Genomic DNA, 21,679 nt, shown 5'->3' with positions numbered 1-21,679 from the left:
ACATACCAATCTGTCTTAAAGGTAGTATCCCCCAAAGTGCAGAAAAGACTATTTTGGACTTAATAGTATAAATGTCTGCTCTTTTTTAAAGAAGTTTATGTAGGAAGCATTGCTTAAAAAAATAAAAAGCATGTTTAAATACACATGCAAATAAAATCATGCATTTCTTACCAGTTCAGCTACAAGTTTGGATGTATTAGATGTGTTTTTCCGCCTGGTCCTTAAAGTAGGAGGTGAGAAGACAAATTGAGAAGATAAATCCGAAACTAATTCTTGCAGCTGCACAGGAGCCTCTATTTTTTTAGCTAAAGAAAGGTAGAAAGAAAGAACAAAACACTGTATATCTATTTATATATATCTATTTTATGTATAGAGACATATAAATTCAACTTGCAACAAAAAGCAAGATCTGTGAAGTGCAGTTAAGGGCAATAACGCAAAGCACAATAAAAAGAGGTATGGCATATTTGAAGGTTTGAAATATGGTATGGCAAAATGAAGGTTTGTGGCAAGTCTATCAGTGCCATTTGTCCAATAGCATTTGTTCACTTCATGTCTCTGTCACATTTTTGGTAATTCTCCCAGTAGTTCAAACTTTTTCATTACTATTATATTTGTTACAGTAATCAGGGATCTTTGATGTTACTATCGCAAAAAGATTAGCTAATCTTCAGATGATGGTTAGCAGTTTTTAGCAATAAAGTATTTTATAATTAAAGTATGAACATTTAAAAAAGACTATTGCACACTTAAAAGACTACAGTATAGTGTAAACATAACTTTTACATGCACTGGGAAACCAAAAAAATTGCGTGACCTGCTTTAATGTGATATTTGCTTTATTGTGATAGTAAGGAACCTAATCTGCAAATATCTCCCAGGTATGCCTGCCCTGTGTAACCTGAGCTACTTTGCTTCATAATTCCTACTTTTCCAGAGGCAAGGTTTTTATTTTTAAAAGTAATTTTATTTACAAAGAAGAGACTCAAACCTTCTTTCCTTTCAGCTTATTCTGAGCCAGTTGTTCCACGCAAGGGGAACAACAGAAAAGTCCACAGCATAACAGGAAAAAAGCAAACAGAAAGTAACAATACAGAAAAAACAGGCTGATAGAAAGATTTTCCATAGACAAATAGAAATGGTTTAATTAAGAATTACTTGAAAGTATGTAATTAAAAATATTTATCGGGCTTCCCTGGTGGCGCAGTGGTTGAGAGTCCGCCTGCCGATGCGGGGGACACGGGGTCGTGCCCCGGTCCGGGAGGATCCCACATGCCGCGGAGCGGCTGGGCCCGTGAGCCATGACCGCTGAGCCTGCGCATCCGGAGCCTGTGATCGGCAACGGGAGAGGCCACAGCGGTGAGAGGCCCGTGTACCGCAAAAAAAAAAAAAAAAAAAAAAAAAAAAAAAATCACACACTTCATCACAGATTTTTCCCGTTTTTACTATAGAGTCTCCATATTAATGGCAGTTTAGCAATGTAATTATGGAAGTGGCATGGTGCAGTTGAACCAGTCTGCCAGAAATTAAATCCTAGCTTCTGGATTTATTAGCTGTGGGACAAAAAGCAAGTTACCTAAACCTGTCTCTGCCTCAGTTTCTATAAAATGAGATTCAAAATGGCCCTTTAAAGTTACTGTGGAGATTAAAGATTAGAATAATGTTAATATATGGTAAGTGCTTTATGGATGTTTGCATGTTATAATGTTATTATTTCAGGAATATAATTTACAAATCTTTGGAATAAAATTCCCAAATTATAGTTCAATGATATTTCACCTACCGGGACAATCAAGAGTTCTATAAGATATCAAATTCTGTAAAGCATGTGATTTTTAACAAAAGAGGGTCAGAAATAAAAGTCATCTCTGCTCCCAGCTGATAAGTGGCATAAGTGGCACTGGTGGAACTCCTCTCTTTTGCAGTTAAGATACAGGCAAATAAATCTATGCTCTATGAAAATGATACATTCTATTTTTCTTTTTCCAGGCTACCAGGAGCAACAGCTTCTTCGGCTTTTCAAAGACCAGCTCATATTTTTCACCTACAGTTCCCCACCGCACCCAAAGGAATAAAGAAGGAAATACAAAAATACATTATCACGCGCAAAAATGTTCGGCCCCACCATTCCTTCCATACGCTTCTATTAGCCAGACAAGACTTTATTATACTTTCAACTCCTTGCGTACTTCGGTAAGCTTCCTGAGGGTAAGTTTTGGTGGCCAGTGCTACTTAAGGCCTAAGAAGTTCAAAAGTCCTATAGATTCAAACCCAATAATGTACTGGTAAACAGCTTTCTGGGAAGGAAAAACCACCAACAACAAAAAACACAACTCTGATTTACAGCATTTGCTTATTTCTGTGCTATAAATGTTCCATAGCTGGCTCACAAAATTCCTGAATATTTAACAACTGGCTCTCACTAGCCAGCAGGAATCGGCTCCAAGACATCACTATTTATTCATTACCTGGGCGATGTGGGTGCTCAGTTTCACTGAATTTCAATTTCCTCATTGTGGAAAGAAGGAATAATAGTACCTGTACTACTACAGTGGGTTATACTGAGAATCAAACGAACTGGTGAATGTATAGCCTAGTATAGACTCAGGTATACAGCAAACCCTTCTTAAATATCTGCTGCTGAGTAATGGAATTTGAGAAAATCTATTGAAATGTAAAGCTTTACATTCTTTTTAGTTAGTGATTCTATGATATCTGTTTCTTCGACATGTTTCAATTAAATAGAGGGTGGCCTCCAGCTTTCTAATCATTTCTGTATCCACTCTTCTCTGTACCTCCCACCCCTCCTTGAAGGAGTTTTTTTTTTTTTAAATGCAAGTTGAATAGGCACAAGGGACAGAAGGTATTGTAAGAGTGCAGAAACTATAATCTGAGGGCAAAATAAGAAAGGAAACTAATGATGGTGTTAATTAACAAAAAGTAGTGAATACTCAATACTCACAAGAACCCTACATAGTAGGCATTATTACCCACACTGTAAAGATGAGAAAACAAGATTCAGAAAGGTTAAATGATTTTCTGCCCAGCTAGTACGTGGCAGAAGTGAGAAATCTCAGTCCCAAATTTCTTATCTAACCTCTCTCTAACCTCATACTAGAAGATGCTTATTGTTAATACCAGAAAATCTGAAGACAATTCAAATACCTGGCAGGAGAATGCTTGAGTGATCTGCGGCACATAAGTGAGACGAAATGCCACACGTGGACTCTATCCATGTGTAAAACACAAACAAAAAAATACAAAACCACGAACACTCAGGGTTTTGAGGAAAAATGCTCATGAAATAAGTAGGAGGTGGGAGGAGCAGTATATATATCTATACACAAACCGTAGTTTGTTGGGTTTTATAAAAAACAAACTATATATTCAACTAGAAGGATATACAAGAAAATGTGAACAGTGGTTACTGGTCCTCTAGTTGACTAAATACTTTTAATTTCTAATTTTCTGTGGCAGGCATATATTATTTTTATTACAGAAAAAAGTTATAGCTAACATGTATACAGATGACGACTATGTAAAGATAACAAGTATCAGAATCACTGAGATATTTGGCTATGCTCTACCAAAAGAACCCCCAAATTTTGTGTTTACTATACTCTAAAAGTCATTAGAAAAGTATAAAAGAATTGTTAATGACATTCTTCTACCACTCACTGTTCTTTTTCATTTTAACTTTTATCTAAAATAGCAGCTTAGTAAAGTGAGCTAGAATCTCACACATTTGGTCATTTCATTTTCCTCCATGCCAAGTATAAGCATAACCACACTTTCCCAACAGCATGAAAAAACTGGATTATACAGTCCTACCAAAATCTCCTATAACTACAGATCATTTTTTGGTCAAATGATCAATTCTATGGCAAAAGGCCCTTTCCTGGGCTTGTGCTATGTAAATATAACAACTGGACTTCATGAATACAATATACTTAAAGAGGTTTTTACACAGTGAATGTTGAAGACAGAAAATTTCAGTTTGCAGGTTTTTAAATGACTTATCTTTCTCTTGGCCTTCCCCAAGTCAGGCAGCAACTATATAGGATGTTCACTAATGCATTTAAAAATGCATGCAATAGTTTAAAAAAGTTTAGTAGAACAACAAAGATACCTACTTTACTTACAAGTCCCTAATCTTTATCAGCACCTTTTTAGACCTTTTTCCTTAATTGTCTCCCTCACTGAATTCCCCCCACCCCGCAAGAAATCTTAATAGTACAGATAATACTGTATATCTGTTTATGTACTTTATGTATATCTCTGCCTTATACATAAAAAAGAGTAAGATATTTTCACCCTTTTGGGAGAGACATCACTCCTGTTGAGAAGGTATGAACTATACCAACCAAACAGTACAATCATTAGCTCACTTATCGTCAGTGAGGGAGGTTGGGCATGTAGCCTTGCCAGTTCATAGACAATAGGGAATATGGATTTAAATAATTTCTGTATTGTAATCAATAGAATTCTACTGCTGTTTCCCTTCAAAACAATTTGAAGTTGTGGACATCACCTGGGATATGAGCCAAAAATGATGGTTCTATCTGGGGAGAAACCAAAATTAAGTCACAAGATATAAGGGCAGAATGAAGAGAAATAATACTATTCTAAAAAATTAAACCTATGTCAAGTGAATTATAGGATTTAAAAAGTCATGGTGAAACAGAAATTCTTGAACCTAAAAATAAACTTTAAAATATAAAATATTTAAATTTTACTATCAAAAGATCAAAATCGGTTTTTGTTTTTTGAAGGGGGAGGAATTCCCTGCAACTACAAATCATTTTTAGAAGAAATAATCCATTAGTGCCTTAACACAAAATCTAATCATGTTTGAACCAACAGAATTTTTTTTAAACTGAAGACTTTGAATGAGATGAAAATTATGCTTTGAAAAGAAATAAAAGTACCTTTCTCTTTCCTTGGAACCTTTGACACAGGAGAAGAAAATAAAAAAGACTCATTTTTTGGTTCAGAAAGGTCTGGCAACAAGATGGTCTTGCTAGATCTAGTCCTTGTGCTATGGGAAGATCTAGTCAAAGCAACTGTGGCAAGCAATTTTTCTTCTCGGTCATTTGGTTCTTTGTCTATCATTTCTTCATCTATGCATTTTTCTGATATTGAGCGTAATAAACGTTTTTGGCTTTGGTTTTCAGTCCTTTTTGTAAGCTTCTTCTTAGAGCTCATCGCTGTAACAAGTTCCTCATTTGGCACTAAAACTGATTTTTCTAAAGCTGGTTTGCCAACATCAGCATTTTCACTTTTAGCTGGGGTGTTTCTTGTAGATTTCCTTTGGATGCCGAGACCTTCTCTCTTCTTGAGACTTCTTGCTTCCTTAACAGCCTTAGAGTCTACATCTTCAGATGGATTAATTTTTCTTGGTCTACCACGTTTCCTAGGTGTAGCAGGAGTATCAAATTCTGCTTGAAGAGTCAACTGGGATGAACCAAGTTTGGAATCTTCTATTACATCTGATGCACTAACTTCTTTCTTTTTAACCCTTTTACTATGTTGAATTGGCAGTTGCTCTTCAATGGACTCCCCACCTTGTTTATATCCTGTATTTTTAGAAGTTTCCAAATTAGAACTTCTCAATTTCCTGGTACTTCTGCTAGGACTTGATACTTTACTGACTTTCAGATCATTTATAACTTCAACACTTTCCTGATTTTCGAGAGGTTTTTTAATTCGTTTAGGAGTCCTTTTTGTAACAGATGAAAGCTTAACTTCTTTTCTAAAAGAAGTTTCTTCAGTTGCTGGTTCCAACAGCTGAGATGATTTTAAACTTCTTAATTCCCTACCTGGAGTAACCTGTAATTCTGGTTCCACAGAATTAATATTTTCTAAAGTGTCTTGATTAATTTCTTTTTTTCTCCTTCCTCTCCTAGGAGTAATAGAATTTTGAGGTATTTGCTGGTTATGAGATATTCCTTTATCATCAGAACAGGCACTTTCAAAAGCCCCTGAAATTTCTTTTGTTTTCCTAGTTTTCTTCATAACTGAAAGTCCCAGCATCTCAGGAGTAGCAACATCTGCTGACTCTTCCTGTTGTGCCGATTTGACATTCAGGTTTTGGACACGTCCTCTGTTGCGAGTTCTGGAGGAAATCATGTCATTAACCTCGCTGACATTTATAGTCACCGTACTCGTTTCCTGAACAGTCTTAAATGTAGATTTGGCTAACTTGGTGGAACACATTACCTTTTGGCTTATTAAAGGTATGTTTTCTTGAATGGACTGTTCCATTGTATCTGAAGTAATTTCTTTACTTCTTGTGTCTTTAATTACATCTAATAAATTTTCTGCGATTGCTACTTTAATTGGTTCAGGCACATATGGTAATGTCTCTACCCTTTGGGACTCCTGATCGCTAGTTATGACAGATGGCAAATTTGCAACATGTCCGTGATTATCGTTTTCCCCACTGTATACATGTTTTTCCTCAGTGGCTGCATTAGCTGCTTTAGCTAGCACATTAGATGCTGCAGAATCACCTGTCTCTACTTCTCCTTCTTCACCTTCCAAAATCAAGGTAAAGTTGCTCTGTGGCACAAAAAGTTCCCCATCTACTTCAGCAATGTCACACTCAGCAGAGTCTTTGTTATCAGGTAAGTCACAAAACTGTTGCTCAATGGTATCAAAATTGTATCGAAGCTTAAGAGTTCCTGAGGGATACAACTCACTAAATGAAAGATTCCTAGCCTCTTGTCCTGAATCTTGAACTTCAAGCTTTTCATGTTCAATTACCTAAAATGAATTAAAGATAAGAGACTGTTAATGTATACATTTATTTTAACCTAAAGCATAAATTTTTTTCATGACCACCTCTCCCTCGGTGTATGAATTGTTAAACATAAACTACATTTGATATGGCATGTACTTATGGGTTTACTTTATAAAATATCCATTTAAGCAATTAGACTTTCTCACTCAGTCAAAATAACTAGATAGAAAAAGATTGAGATTCTGAATGGAATTAAAAGTAGAATTCTACATTTCCCTGGCTAAAAAAGACAGTCTTAACAAAACCTTAAAAATTATTATGATGCTAACAGTTGTGATAATTAAGGACTTATTCTATTCTCACCCAAGGAAAGAAAAATTAACTGGAGAAAAAGAAACAACCCCCAAACTGTGTTTTAATGATAATCCCCAAATTACCTAACTAACCACACTTTTTCTAAACAGCATGATCCCCATAAGGTTGAAGAAGAATTCACCTACATAAGCTCCCTTGGGCTAGACTCAATCCTCTTCCCTTTGCTGGGGCTGCATAAACCATGAAATTCCTAAGGCTTTCAAGTTCAGTACCTCTCTTGCAAGGGTTTGGTGGAAGAAGGAATGCTCCTTGCATTTACCTTTTGGTAAGGGAAGGGGAGAAAAAGGAGGAGGCAGAAAGTAACAGAGAGATCTCCTGACCAAGAAGGTAGAACATTACCACCCACCTAAACAATGACATTTTCCCACTCCCCAAACATTCAGTGAAATGAAAGACTGGAAATACCCAGAAATGAGGATTCCCATTTACACCATGCCCACAAATTGTGTTAGCTTCCCAGCTGAAGGAACAGGGACTTTATCCATCTAACTCACGGTGACAATACTCATGAAACTGAATATGGATAACCATGACATTTCTATGAGTTAAGCCTCCCAAATATTATACAATCACATCTCTATAAATAATTAGAAGAGGTGATTTTTCTTCATCTTAAATTCATGTATCATATAAAAGTTGCCTGTTGATAATAAAAGAGATTTGGTGGAATTTTAGGAAATGTAAGTCATATTAAATACCAACCCCCCTCCACACACACAAAAAAGCCCCCACCTTTCTGGAACGTCTAAGAAGTTAAACCCCAGCCAGCAGAACAGCATTTTCCCACAAGTATGAATGGGGGGGTGGGGAGGGTGGGGGGTTGGAAAGAATCCTATTTAACTGTACTCAATTATTCTCAAATATACGCTCTGGATAGTTTCGATGTCACACATGTCTCTAGAGTAACCAATATCTGTTTTCTTATGGCTAAAAGAACTTTCATTTGAACCGGATACTGAGCAAAAATTAAATTATTAAAATTGTGACTTCTTTAACACAGCCTTTTGGTTTTCATGAAAAACAATTTCTTACTTAAAGGATGTGCTCCGTAATTCCACAATATATTTATATACTTTTTTGAACACAGATTTTTATAAAGAGGTTTTCATATAGTAGTCAAATAAATGAATACATTAGATTTGAACTATGGTTTGAAACCTAACTAAACCAAAACTGACTGACAAAGAAATGAAAAATTATTTTTTTTACATGAATTTCTTGAGTATCAGGAGAATCATCAGAAATTGGAGGCTTTTCTTCTGGTAAGTCAACACTTGCTTTTAGTACATCAACTTCTATTTCATGATCTTCTTTTAAGTTCAGTGCTGTTTCCTGGTCAAGCCTATGTTCAGAGATAATAGGGCCTTCAGAGATAACAAGCCCAGAGCTTCCACCATCACCAAGAACATCAGCCATAGCTGAAAGAAAAATGAGAGTTAATCTTCCATATTTTAAGCTACAAACAAAAAAAGATATATACACAACTGGGGAAGCAAACAGAAGGGAAAAGGCTGCATTGCACTTAATGTTTCCTTGAAAAACTGTCATAGTGCCAAAAAATTTCTAACATCTTAAAAGAGGAAAAGCCTATGAGGATTTACATATCACTCCTGTTTCATCAGTATCCAATCACTCAGTTTAAACAATACATATTTGCTTTCCACAAAAATAAAACACAGAAGATAAATTTTACATTTAAAAATGACAACTTTGGTTTTTCTCAACTAGAATATAATTCTTGCCCTTACTGTGAAACTTTAATATGACGATAAACTGCTCTGAGGAGCTCAGATGTGTTTGTTCCTTATTAATCTGAAAATTATGTTCACCAGGTGACTACTAGACAACCAGCTATTCTTGTTGAGCCGTTACAGAATTACATGAGGGACATGCAATCTGGGCTTTGATCTGGCTGTGAAAAGGACTAGATATTTCCCTTTTGGCAGAAAGCATCCAAATGGCCACATATTCTACCACTTAAATAAATTGGGGGGGGATCATAAAGAAAAATTTCTCATCTTTCACCTTCCTCTTTAAACAACCTTTACTGGCGAAAACAATAAAATATTAAAAATCTGTGCACACTCCTTGACCCAGCAAGGCCACGTTTAGGAATCTGCTCAAAAGAAACACTGACACAGACTGTGCAAAGATGCATACACAATAATATTCACTGCAGAAATGAGACAGCAAAACAAACAAAAATGGTCATCAGCTCAAACTGTTCACCAATCAGCAATTAGTTAAGCATACCACAGAACATCCATACTATGAAATACTATTATAGCCACTAAAAAAAACAGAATTAATCTGTATTAATGACATGGAAAAATATCTTAAATACACTGTTAAGTGAAAAAAGTTGTTGATTATAATAAATTTGTTAATAATTTATAATAGCTAACATTTACTGAGCTTTTATTAACAGTGAAAGCTATTAAATTTTATAGACAAAGAAACAGAAGTATAGCTCATAGTCTTATACATAGTAAGTGCAGAACAGGGTTATGAACCCAAGCAGTCTGTTTAAATCCTTGGTATTCTCCATCCACCACACTTACCTCCTCTTTCAACATACTGGGGAAAAAAATGCACAGGAAAAAAACTCAGGGAAAAGACACTTTCTTAATAATAGATTCTTAAACTGGGTAACTGGGTTATGGGGATTTTTACTTTATATGTGAGACTATGATTTCCTGATTATTTTACAGTAAATATATATTACATTCTTAATGGGCGAGGTGGGGTGGGGGGAGAACAGGTCTACTCAAACTTGTCCTAAGCCCTATTCATAATGTGACAGGCAGAAGGATATAACGGTTAAGAACATGAGCTCTAGAGTCAGACAGTGTCAACACCATATGTGAAATGCTTAGACAAGTCCTCACGTGAAATGCTTAGACAAGTTCTAGGCACAGGCATTCAAGGTGTCTGCTTTCCCTAAACCCAACTGTGAGTTCAATGAGGAAAATATATGTTCCTCATCTCTGTATAGTCAGGGTCTGAGAGGAGGCACTCAAAAAAAAAAAAAAACAAAAAAAACAAATTCCATGTATCTGTTCATTTTCCCTGGAGCAAATTCAGTCATTTGAGATTATTTTCTAATAATAATAAGCCAATCTTGGCTATATGTTACCACAAACACAGAATAAATATGGAAGTTTCCCTGTATATATAACTGAATCTCAGAAGATCAAAAAGCAGGTGTGCAGTCTGGCTGGGGACTGGTAATTTACTTTGCTCTTCTTTAAATATGTCCACAAAAGCTATTCTAAGACTTCCACTATGAGAACCAAAGAGTGTTTTATAAGCAACCCACTGTTTGGTAGCTAACATACCTCCTCAGAATTCTATTTTTAGCTGGGGAAACAACTGGAGAATAACTGAGATAACAAAGTCTGGATTATTATTCAGATTCTTTTGTCCTAAGAATAGAACACTCTTTAGACACAACACTAAAATGAAATAATTCTAAAGTCAAAATAATACATACATTTATTGTTACCTGCTCTAATTGTAGAGGTACAGCTTTCAACAGATACTAGTCCTTCGTCTAAAACAGGTACCTTGGACTTCGGGGTGAGGATTTTCCTTTAGAAATTGAAATATATACTTTAGTGTGTAAGAAGATTCCATCTGCTCTAACCTGCTTTACCCAATTCTTACTTTTCATTTTGTTCATGAAAACTGAGGTTCAGAGAAAATACCATGCAACTTCATCCAGAATAATACTAAATAATTTACAAGTGAATTTAGAAACAAGTAATGCTGTATTTGTTTTTCCTATTTTCTAAATTTTTTTTGTTGAATACAGTGGCATGACCTTAAACTACAAATAAAATGATTTTAAAATGCTAGTCAGTATAAATTACACTTAGGCCAATTTTTAATTATCTGTGGCCACATTCTTCAAATAAATCTGTCAAATATTATAGACATTTCCCCCATATACTCAGTAGAATCAGATTCAATATTTTATTGCTAACTGGAAAGCACATGATAAATGCCTCAAAATCGGAGACCAGTGTGACCTGCGTTAATTCACTTGGTAAGTGTTCTGGAAAGATGCTGACAGTGGTCCCTTTCTATTCTGAGCTGGCCTTTCCCTAAAGCCAACTAAAGCATGCTGATTTTTTAAACTGGACAAACTGTAAATTCAAGAAAAAGTATGTATTTGGAATATATACACATTTATTTGTAGGTATATTTGTAAGACTTAACTCAATCACAATATTTATAGTAAGGATAACTAAGAACCCACAACCAAATAAGTTTACATTTAAAAAGGAACTAGCTTGCCAAGGATGGTGAATATTCACCTAGATTGTCACTGATGATGGCTCTTTTGATTTGCCATTGTTGTGATTATCCATCAAACCCATTACAATAAATATTAGTTTTCAATAAAATTTTAAAAACCTTAGAATTAAACAACAAAACAATCTTGATAATCCTTTTGTACTGTTTCTCCCTCTTTTTCCATGAAGGCCTGGCAAAGATCACAGTTTATCAGGATTTCTCTTCTCAAAAGTGAAGCATCTGATTGAGTTCAATGTATGAGAGGTGACTATCATGATACTGATTTTTGTGCGTGGTTTGTGAAGTCACTCTCAAGACTTATAAATCAATGAACCATTTACAACGCCTTAAATTATCACATTTTATGTGGGTTAATCTTAGTAAATTACCCTTACTACTTCTTGATAACTGAAGCTGCAACTTTTTTGGTATTCTCTATAACAGCAGTCAACCTTTTTGGCACCAGGGACCAGTTTCGTGGAAGACAGTTTTTCCACGGATGAGGGGGGATGGTTCAGGCAGTAATGCGAGCGATGGGGAGCGACAGATGAAGCTTCACTTGCTCGCCCGCCACTCACCTCCTGCTGTGCGGCCCGGTTCCTAACCGGTACCGGTCCGCAGCCCCGGGGTTGGAGACCCCTGCTCTGCAACAGTGCTGCTCAAAGTGCTGATATACAATGTGTCCAGTCTTGCAATGAGATAAGGAGTTTATGCCAGAAGGTCAATCAATCAATTACTTCACTGATTAGCTCAGCTGACTTTCAAAAAAGGCTACTGATATATATTCTAACAGAAGCTGCTATCTTGTTGTAGACCATAAACTGGGAACTGGCATCAATCTTACTAGACCGCACTTTAAGTAGCACTGCCATACATCATCTAGTACACGGGCTAAATGTGTTAAGTGCTAAATGAAACGGAATAATTGGGAGCATAACAGTTCCAGCAGTCACTGAAAAACAAAAACTGCTAGAGTCTTGTATCAATCAAATGGCAGGGAACACTACTGCCTCTGAACCATCTCCCTTATGCTCTGCCTTGGTGCTATAGGATACATACCTGATCATCCTGAAACCACTGAAAATGGGACAGCATGGAGGGATGCGTGGCTGTGAGTGACACTTTTGGTATTCAACAAAAATAGAATCACCAAAGAATATTAAAGAGTTCTGCCTCAACTTATCATGTCTCTATATATTTAGGAAACATCTGGTATCATTCTCAGATTTCATAATAACTACGAAATAACACAGTTGTACAAATTAACTTCTTTCATAACAGAAAACTTTACCAAAATGGAAATGCCAAAGATCAAAATAAGAGCTCATCTATGCATAGAACAAATATCAATATTTACTACTGCTTCACAGTTGCATTAAACTTTATTAATATTTGAAATTTTCTCTATAAACTTACCCTTCACAGACTGATGGTACACAAAGAGAAGCTTCAACTCCTTGAATGGGGCTTAAGGTATTTAATTCTGAAAGTGCCCCCTCTGCAACTAAGAGATCCTTTGTTTCTGCATCTTCTAAAGTGCCTATAAATCACACAGTTAAGAACATTCATAATTATTTAGGCTAAATGTTTAGCGATTACTCACGGTCTTGGCCTATTCCTTTTTAATAAGTTGTTGGGTCTGCTTTTTGTACTTTTAGATTTACTCCATTGGCATCAGACTGCAAGTTCCTTCTAATTCCCTGAGCCTAGGTCAAGAGCCCCCCTCCCAACCCCCTCTCTTTCATCTACCACTCACACTTTTGGCTTAACAGGCACTGTTGCAAGTGTTCTACATTTAACAACTCTCTTAATCCTCAACATCCAAAGAGGTAGTACTATTACTCCCATTTTACAGATGAGAAAACAGAAGCATATGGTTACACTGCTTATCCCAGATCACAAACCTAGTAACTAGCTGAGCTAGTAAGATTCAAATCTAGCTATTTCACTCTAAAGTTTGTGCTATATAATCCCCCACAAAAACAATAAAAATTTCTATTTGAGACTGTCTAATCATTTTAGGACTAATCAATGAAGATACTGCCATGAACATCCTTGTCCAACTTTCACCATTCAAATATTTCAGTGGAACACAGCACATCAAAAGAGTAATGTAAACTTCTAAACATATGCTATTTATAAAGAGAGTCCTAAATTCTTAGAGCAATTAATAATGTGTATATTTATTAAATAAAGACATCATAGCCCAAACTTCACTGCATTCACATTTTAAGAAACCTTAGTTCAGCTTAGGCAGAACGTATTTCCCCAAAGAAACCACTATGACACAGATTTTTATATAAGTATTGGGTTTTACATATTTAAAGTTAAGAATTACCTTTAAATCTATGCAGGGGTAAGAAAACATAAAAATAGAATAACTTTTCTGATCCACCAATTCTAAGCCAAATCTCTCCCCTTCCTGGTGTACTATCTACTGGTCCCTTCTATGTTCCCCAGTGTAGCATTTATCAAACTGCATTGTACGTGCTTGTTTGATATAATCCACTAGGTTCAAAATTACATGTGGGCAGGTGCTATGTCTACTTATTACTTTATCACTTAGCACACACAAAGCCGGAGCCCACCTGTTGCACATAAATTAGGGGCTCAAAATTTTTTTGACAAATGAATATAAAGACAATAAATTCATGGGTCTTTGGACATTACTTTTCAGTTCCAGTGATTATTTTGGAGGTAGGGATGGAGAGTAGAATGAACTTCCTGTTTTCTGAGCAGCCTTCTAGAAAGTTGAGGCTGCTGTATGGATAAGTTAATCTAGTCTGTAAAGGTAGTATTATTATTTCTCATAGCTATAGGAAGACCTTAAGTCACACTGATACCTGACATTTCTTCCTTAACCATAACTGTTCTTTTCCAAATTTCATTTCCAAATAAAAACAGAACACACATTAAGTTCCGCTCTCCTCAAATCTCATACCTACTTATAATGAATGTAACAATATAAGTAAGCCATATTTGTAAGTGGAAAGAATTAAGATATGTGTATTATGTCTAGAACCTACTGTGCTGTGACCATACAATTATTTAACCCCGATGCTTTTCTGAAAAAGCAGACAAACCTCTATTACAAATTTTACTGAAGAGTATCAATGGCCATTTTGAATATTTGGGATGAGTTCTTACCCATTTGTTTCTCCAGGTCTGGAGGAGTTACTTCCAATTCAAATGTATCTTTATCACTGTTCTCAGTCTGTTCAGTTAAATTAGTAATTTGTTCAGTGGAAGAGCGTGTCACTGGCTTAGAGGCCGTGAAAATACCTTCAAAGTCTTCTGGTGATGGAGCATCCTGATACTCCAAGGTAGTCTGGTCTGATCTGGTTGAAGTATTGCTATTTTCTATGTTCACATCCAGTTTCTCCAAACTTTGTGAAGTTGTATCCTGTGACCTCACATTAATTTCTTGATGGTCCTTTTCAGGGCTATTCAGGGGAAAAGATGTTGCCTTATCTTTATTCTTCAGCCATTCAGCTTCTGCTGGAACTGCACATTTATGGAAAGGTGCAGTAATTAATGCTTTTGTTTTGCTGTCATCTGCAGCCTGTTAAGTAAAAGGTTTGGAGAAAAATAATTTTACTAGTAAAAATCAGTCACATCTAAGCTATCCATCCCAATCATACCCACCCTTTCCACGTTCCGTTTTTCTCCAAATTCTTTTCTCCATCAAAATTCACTTATTCTAAACCCATTCTCTTCAGATTGCTGATTAAAAGTTAATGATTGTTAATGGTTCTCTAATTGGTAATAGACCACTAATCCCAAAAGACTAAAACACAGAATAGGCAAGATGCCCAATAAGCACCAATGAGTTCCTATTAACCTACAGTGGAGCTCTGAAGACATACCCTCCCTAAATAGACAACGAACTAGGAACTTAGTAAGAGAAGCAGTACAATACGGGTTAAAAAAACAAAGAAATTTAAAAAAACAAAACAAAACAATTCTAGTCCCATTTCTACCACCAAAAAGCTATTTGGTTATAGATAATTTGGCTTGGCGCTTCTAGTCCTATTTTCTTCACCTGTAAGTGATGGGTTTGGCTTGGCCAAGGCCCTAAAGTTGCCTTCTGAACTAATGTCTTCTGATTTTATGACTACCTGCAAGACTGTACATAAAAATCTATAGTGATATTATATAAATCAATTTATCTAACTTTTTACTTATAAGAGCTAATATATTCTTATTAAATCCTTTTGTTCCAACTATTATCAAACTTACTCCAGCAGTCCATTTTATGGTTATGCCTTCTTCCATGAATGAAATTCTAGTTTCTTTAAGTCGTAAAGGAGGAGTAAGAGACCTTCCAGGTGACAAAGAGGGAGACGCTAAAGGTGTTGTTCGAAGACCAGACCTTAGGATGGATTGAGGAGTGAACTCGGCAAATCCAGGGGAAGTAACTGACATAGCCAAAGTCTTAGCTTTCTATGACAAAGAGCAAATGGAATTCACTATTAGTGTTTGTAAAAGGCACCTACACAAGGACAGACAGGGCCAAGCGAGTCACAATGGTGGCTATATTCTCATCTCCAATAAAAATATCAATAAAAAGTTGTATTACACATTACTGGAAATACAAAATTCTACTCAGGGCTTTCTATATATAAGGCTATAAAAATAAACCATAAAGCTGCATCCATAATCATTCTAAAGACCTTGATTATTCCCAGGTTTAAGTTCAACTTAATAAAGTGCTGAGATAAGATAAATTATTTAACTATTGCTTAGAAAACTTTAGTTAGGTGAAAGAGATGATAGTGCGTGATGAACAGAACCTAGTTTAATTATAGCAAGCTAATCTAAATTAGACTAACTTTAAGAATGTTTTTGAAAAAATATAATTCCATCACGACTCCAATAGTAACTGAATTACTTATAAGAATTCTGACTGGTTTACTATAATGAATACAAATAATTAGCATAGGAACTAGTTAGCAGAAATATTGATAATTCCTTCACTTAACCTCTCCTTTAAAGGACTAGTAAACAGATTATTGGATCCTGTTACATTATTAAATTCCATTAGATCTGTTACAAGATTATACTGATTTTTTTCCTAGATTCATTTTGGTAGCAAGTACAAAATTATTCCCTCATTTAATTTCATTTGAACTTAGCCCTAGAGAATAAAATGTGAATGTTTTTCTATAGAAGAAAAAAAGTAATACTATACTGGATATTAAATGTCAGGAACTTAATAATCTTAGCAAGCTTCTTTTCAACTTCTTTTAATAACTATTTTAGGTCTAGCATTTATTACAGTATCTTTTATCCAACCTGAAAAATAAGAATTCCCTGGCTTCACTTTAAATGCTGGATATCCAGAAACAATTAAGAAAAAACAACAACAAAAAAAGAAAGCTTCTGGGACTGAATCCAGAGCACTGGACAACGAGCTTGTGGATAACATATGTGAAAACATTTTGACAACGGGAGGGTAAAAGTCCACTGCTACCAGTCATCTCAAGTTTAGTTTTGTGGTTTCTCAGCTAATAATTTATCAGAGAGGGTGAAGGAAAAAGCAATTCCCTACTGATAGTAGGAAAGAGTAACAGTTTATAATTTTACTGAAGAAGCCAGAATTTTAAAATAAATTTTTCTAAAAATATTAAGAACTAAAAAGCATTTGATAAAGAAAAGAAATAATGGCAAAATGCTATCAGAAACTGAATTAAAAAAAAAAGCAAATCCAAGAATATGAAAGCATTTTTCAAAGGAAAAAGGCCTATTTATAATAACCACAGAGGCTTGCATTACTTTCAGAGCAATATAACTGTTAACCTTGAGCATAGTGCCCGTTAACTACAAAGGGTAAATTTAATGAAGTCTGTTTCTGAAAATATAAAAATACAGTAAGCATTGTGGAAACATATCCACAGAAAAGAAAAAAGGAAAATAAAGGCTTAAAGCCCCTTATTACCCAAAGATATCAATTATAAACAGCTTATTTCTCTCTGCTCCTTGAAAAGTAAGAACTTCCTAGCTTCACTAGGAATGCTAGACATGTTAATACTTACCTTAACTATAAGAGGAGTTTCAAGTAAATGTAATTCTGAAGCCCTGGAAGAATTGTGACGTGATCCTTTTGATTGTGAATTTACTGGCAATGAGGTGGACGCCAGGGACAAAGGAGATCTTGTGGGGCTTTGCTGAATAAATCCCAAACACTGAGAAGGCTGGGGGACAGGATGAACAACCAAATCCAGCAGTCTGTAATCACAGCATACATATAAATAGAAAAGTCCTGGTAACATACTTGAGTTATACTGAAGGAACAAAAGAATTAGTACCCCATTTAATTATGCAGACTTCTATATTCACTAGTAAATATAACCATATGAAAATATAAATTCAGACAAGTATATTACTGTAATGCCACCCTTAGTTCCAGAAATCAAAATTAATTCAGTAGCAAAAAAGAGAATTATGAATTTTAGATAACAATTTGGTCATCCCCCTGCAACCCTGAAAAGGAGTTCTAGCCCTCCTCCCTCCCTTTTACCAATATTTACTGAGCCCCTACTATGTGCCAGGCATTATTTTCAAATGAAGATGAACTGTTAATGATTTAAATACTCAAGAAAACAAGGCAATGTTTCCCTAGCAATCCATTTGCTATGTTTCCCTAGCAATCCATTTGCTACAATTCACTTTCACAACATAAAAATTCCTTTCACCCACATGTGAGGTACCTAATGAATACTGGTTTATTTACCTTTATGGTTCTGATCACAATAAAGACTAGACTTACCAACCAAAAAAAAAAGTTAATTTTCTCAAATTAATGAGGTTAGTGGCAAAAGAGAATCCCAGGATTCTACTAAATGGCTTTCTGTAGTGTCCTGGACATTTTTATCATATCAAATGATAGGAGAGAGAGCCTTAACACTTTTATTATCGTTCCTTTCTTGAACCTCAGATCTATTAAAATACAAAGGAACTGAGAAAAAGTGACTTGTGGGAAAAATATCAAAACTACTGGTAGGAAAACAGAATGCCAGTGATAATGACATCCATTTGAAGCAATCTTCTTACCATCTCCTGAGGGTAATTAAAGGAAAAGAACCTCAATCTAATAAAATCCAAGAAAGGGAAAATCCTTTCACGATTTGAAAATATATCCATTATGCACACTACAAACAGCTTTGGCCCCAATTGCTTTTAAGTTATTAACTTATTCTGAGTACTTTATTCTTAGTATCATAGGTTCAGATAACTTTATTCCCATAAAATTATGTCATTCTGCCATTGATAAAATGTAAACAATCAAAAATTTCCAACAATTATGGTCATATTATTAAAGAATCATTACATTGAGACACTTGTTTGTTCTCTGCTATTGATGATTATGAACACTTCTCAACTCTTCAATGTTCTTAAATAAAATAAACACAATCACAATTTCATGTTGGATGCAAAATTTCAATTTAACTATTTACTTTTCTAATACCACAGGTTAAGAAATAAAATATTATTGCATCTGAAGCCACTTAAGACATTTTAGTAGGCTCTGTTACACAGGAACAAGCTTTAAGAAGCCAACCAAGATTAGTTGGGATTTATAAAAATAAGCTTTATTCATGGGTCAATCAACAATGAGATTAAAGAAAGCAAGTTAATAGTTTATTTTGCTCATGATTTTAATAAAACAAAGTTTGCCTCTTTTCTCTAGGCAGTCTGAAATCATTAAGCAAAAATTCTAAGCAGACAATCAACTGATGCAAAATTTCTTAAAATTACTATAATACTGCCCAAATTATTCATTTACAGCAAGCATTAAAAACTCATTCAAGAATTTAAAACAATATTTATAAAAATTTTAAAGACAATTTAAAAATTACAGTGTAATTATTAACTGTATCACCTCACACTGGTCAGAACGGCTATCATCAAAAAGTCTACAAATAATAAATGCTGGAGAGGGTGTGGAGAAATACGAACCCTCCTACACTGTTGCTGGGAATGTAAATTGGTGCAGTCACTATGGTGAACAGTATGGAGGTTCCTTAAAAAACTAAAAATAGAGTTACCATATGATCCAGCAATCCCATTCCTAGGCATATATCCAGAAATGAAGAAAATTCTAATTCGAAAAGGTACATGCGCCCCAATGTTCATAGCAGGACTATTTACAATAGCCAAGACATGGAAACAACCCAAGTGCCAATCAACAGACAACTGGTTTAAGAAAATGTGGTATATATATATAATGGAATTAGTCATAAAAAAAGAATGAAATGTTGTCATTTGCAGCAACATGAATGGACTTAGAGAATACCATACTAAGTAAAGTCAGATAGAGAAAGACAAATTTTATATCACAGTGTAATTCTTATCTAACCTTGTCTTTTAAAAGTGATTTAATAAATTCTTACCTAGAAATTTTTTGTGATGCTTTTGAAATTGGTGTTCCAACAAATGCCTCAGGCAGCTCTGGATCTGGGAGGGAATATACTATAGGAGATGGTTCCTCTATTTTAGGACTACGAAGAAAATAAAAATTTAACTTTTGACTATGTATCATGAGGAGGATTAAATTACAAATGCTATAAGAAGGTGAGATCAGATGGGAGAAGGGGGCTTTCATTTTTTTCCTTAGTGCATTTCTGCCTATTTACAAATAACGAACATAATTTGGTTTTAAATTTCAAGACAAAGAACATTCTTCTTGCAAGAAAAGTAGACAACATAAAAAAGAGTTTTCCTTTTTATATATATTAATAAGCTCTAAGGCTGGATTGTTTATGAATGCAGCTGATATCCAGGAAAGATTAACAAGTAGCATGACTATAAAAGGTGTAAGAAAAACATACCTATTGTAGACAGAGATGCTATTTTTAGGTTCATTACTTGCCCAGACCTCTCCAATTTTAGATAACACATTACTGATGAAAGTAGATCTTGTTAACACAGTTCCTGTTACAGCTTGCTTTGGAACTGCTGATAATGGTCTTGGCCTAGAAACTGTAAAATGAAAAAGGTAGGATTTAATTTCACCTCTAACACCAGAATTTTAATAGATTAATATGAAAGAGTGATTGGAGAAAACGAAACACAACATAAGGGCAGTTAAAGTTATATTTGGTTTAGCAACATCTATGCAGAAATTTAACAATTTGGGCTTTTAGGAGATGGTAAAATAATTATTCTACATGTTTTCTAGAAGTTAGACAGGAGTCTTCAAATGAAATAAAAAGAGTTCTGTCATTTTGTATTAAATAAACTGTAAAAAGTTCCAAGAAAGCTTTTGAGTTCTTGGGGTAGAGTAGCCAGTAAAAAAAAAAAAAAAAGTACCACTGTGAGGAATCAAAGCAACATTGAGCTAAACAAAAGATAACGATGGTTTCAGAAGATAATCAATCATTCAATATCTTTTCTAGCCCAATACTTTATGACATTTTTCAATGATATCCTACCTTCTCGAAGAACTGATGATGCTGACAGATGGTAAGGCTTAGCTCGCTCAGTGGCTAATTTTCGCTGGACTCTAGGAAGAATTTTCCCATATTGGTCTAATATAGAATTTCGAGCCACTGATCTCTCTCGCAAACGAGGATCACGATCATTCTGTTGAACATATCATAACTGGTAAAAATTTAATCTTCAAAAATGTTAGTGCTATGTTTATATATCTACCATTTAACGTTAATTATGAATACGCAAGAATATCTTCCTCCTTCCTACATATCCATTCTTCCAAACCAAGGACCTCATACACACACCTAATTGCTTCATCAGTCCTTACCCGTCACTAAATTCCAAGCCTCTCCTTCCCAGCCTTGATTATTCACAATAAAAGCAATCGTTATCATTTACTAAGCAACATGTTCACACACACCTCTGTGCATCCTCACACAGAGATATGTCATTTTGCAATTGAGGAAACCAAGGTTCAGAGAGTGTGCTCATTTGTTCACACAGAGCAAATGAACAATTAGCCCAACCCCTACAGTCCATACTTGTTGCACTATTTATTTCCTACTACTATCCTCTACCAATTCCTCTTGTTTTCCGAGTGAAGCAGTAAGTCTGGCAAGACTGTGAGCAGATATCTAAACAGAAATTGCATATATGAAAGAATTAGATAAGTAACAATACCCTGTTTCTCAATTCTGCTACAGAAGCCAAGAAGAGGATTTCCTAAACTCAAGATTATACAATGCTCAGCGGCTCCGAACTACAAGCTCTCATATAATAAAGTCACCTGTTTTCCCTATTCTCTTGTCCCCCATAATAAAACAAGTT

At 35.1% G+C, this 21,679-nt stretch overlaps 1 protein-coding gene across 5 annotated transcripts in view; it reads right to left on the bottom strand.

Moving 5' to 3' along the window:
- AHCTF1 (AT-hook containing transcription factor 1) overlaps window positions 1-21,679 on the bottom strand; it is an 83,085-nt gene that overhangs the window by 5,404 nt on the left and 56,002 nt on the right. For 2 of the 5 annotated variants that reach the window (XM_004326107.4, XM_073801237.1), the window contains 11 exons: window positions 20,851-21,001; window positions 20,248-20,398; window positions 19,810-19,917; window positions 17,452-17,644; window positions 15,656-15,859; window positions 14,564-14,978; window positions 12,833-12,956; window positions 10,611-10,708; window positions 8,327-8,535; window positions 4,929-6,765; window positions 172-305 (listed from right to left, as the gene is read on the bottom strand). In XM_004326107.4, the coding sequence (XP_004326155.2) occupies window positions 172-305; window positions 4,929-6,765; window positions 8,327-8,535; window positions 10,611-10,708; window positions 12,833-12,956; window positions 14,564-14,978; window positions 15,656-15,859; window positions 17,452-17,644; window positions 19,810-19,917; window positions 20,248-20,398; window positions 20,851-21,001 (3,624 nt within the window). The remainder of the gene's footprint in view (window positions 1-171; window positions 306-4,928; window positions 6,766-8,326; window positions 8,536-10,610; window positions 10,709-12,832; window positions 12,957-14,563; window positions 14,979-15,655; window positions 15,860-17,451; window positions 17,645-19,809; window positions 19,918-20,247; window positions 20,399-20,850; window positions 21,002-21,679) is intronic. The other 3 variants (XM_019920470.3, XM_019920467.3, XM_019920471.3) reach the window with 3 other exon arrangements.

The sequence above is a fragment of the Tursiops truncatus genome, chromosome 1 (assembly GCF_011762595.2).
Source record: "Tursiops truncatus isolate mTurTru1 chromosome 1, mTurTru1.mat.Y, whole genome shotgun sequence".
NCBI lineage: Eukaryota > Metazoa > Chordata > Mammalia > Artiodactyla > Delphinidae > Tursiops > Tursiops truncatus.
The sequence above is the reverse complement of the archived record's forward strand: the minus strand, read 5'-3'. Positions and strand labels throughout refer to the sequence as shown.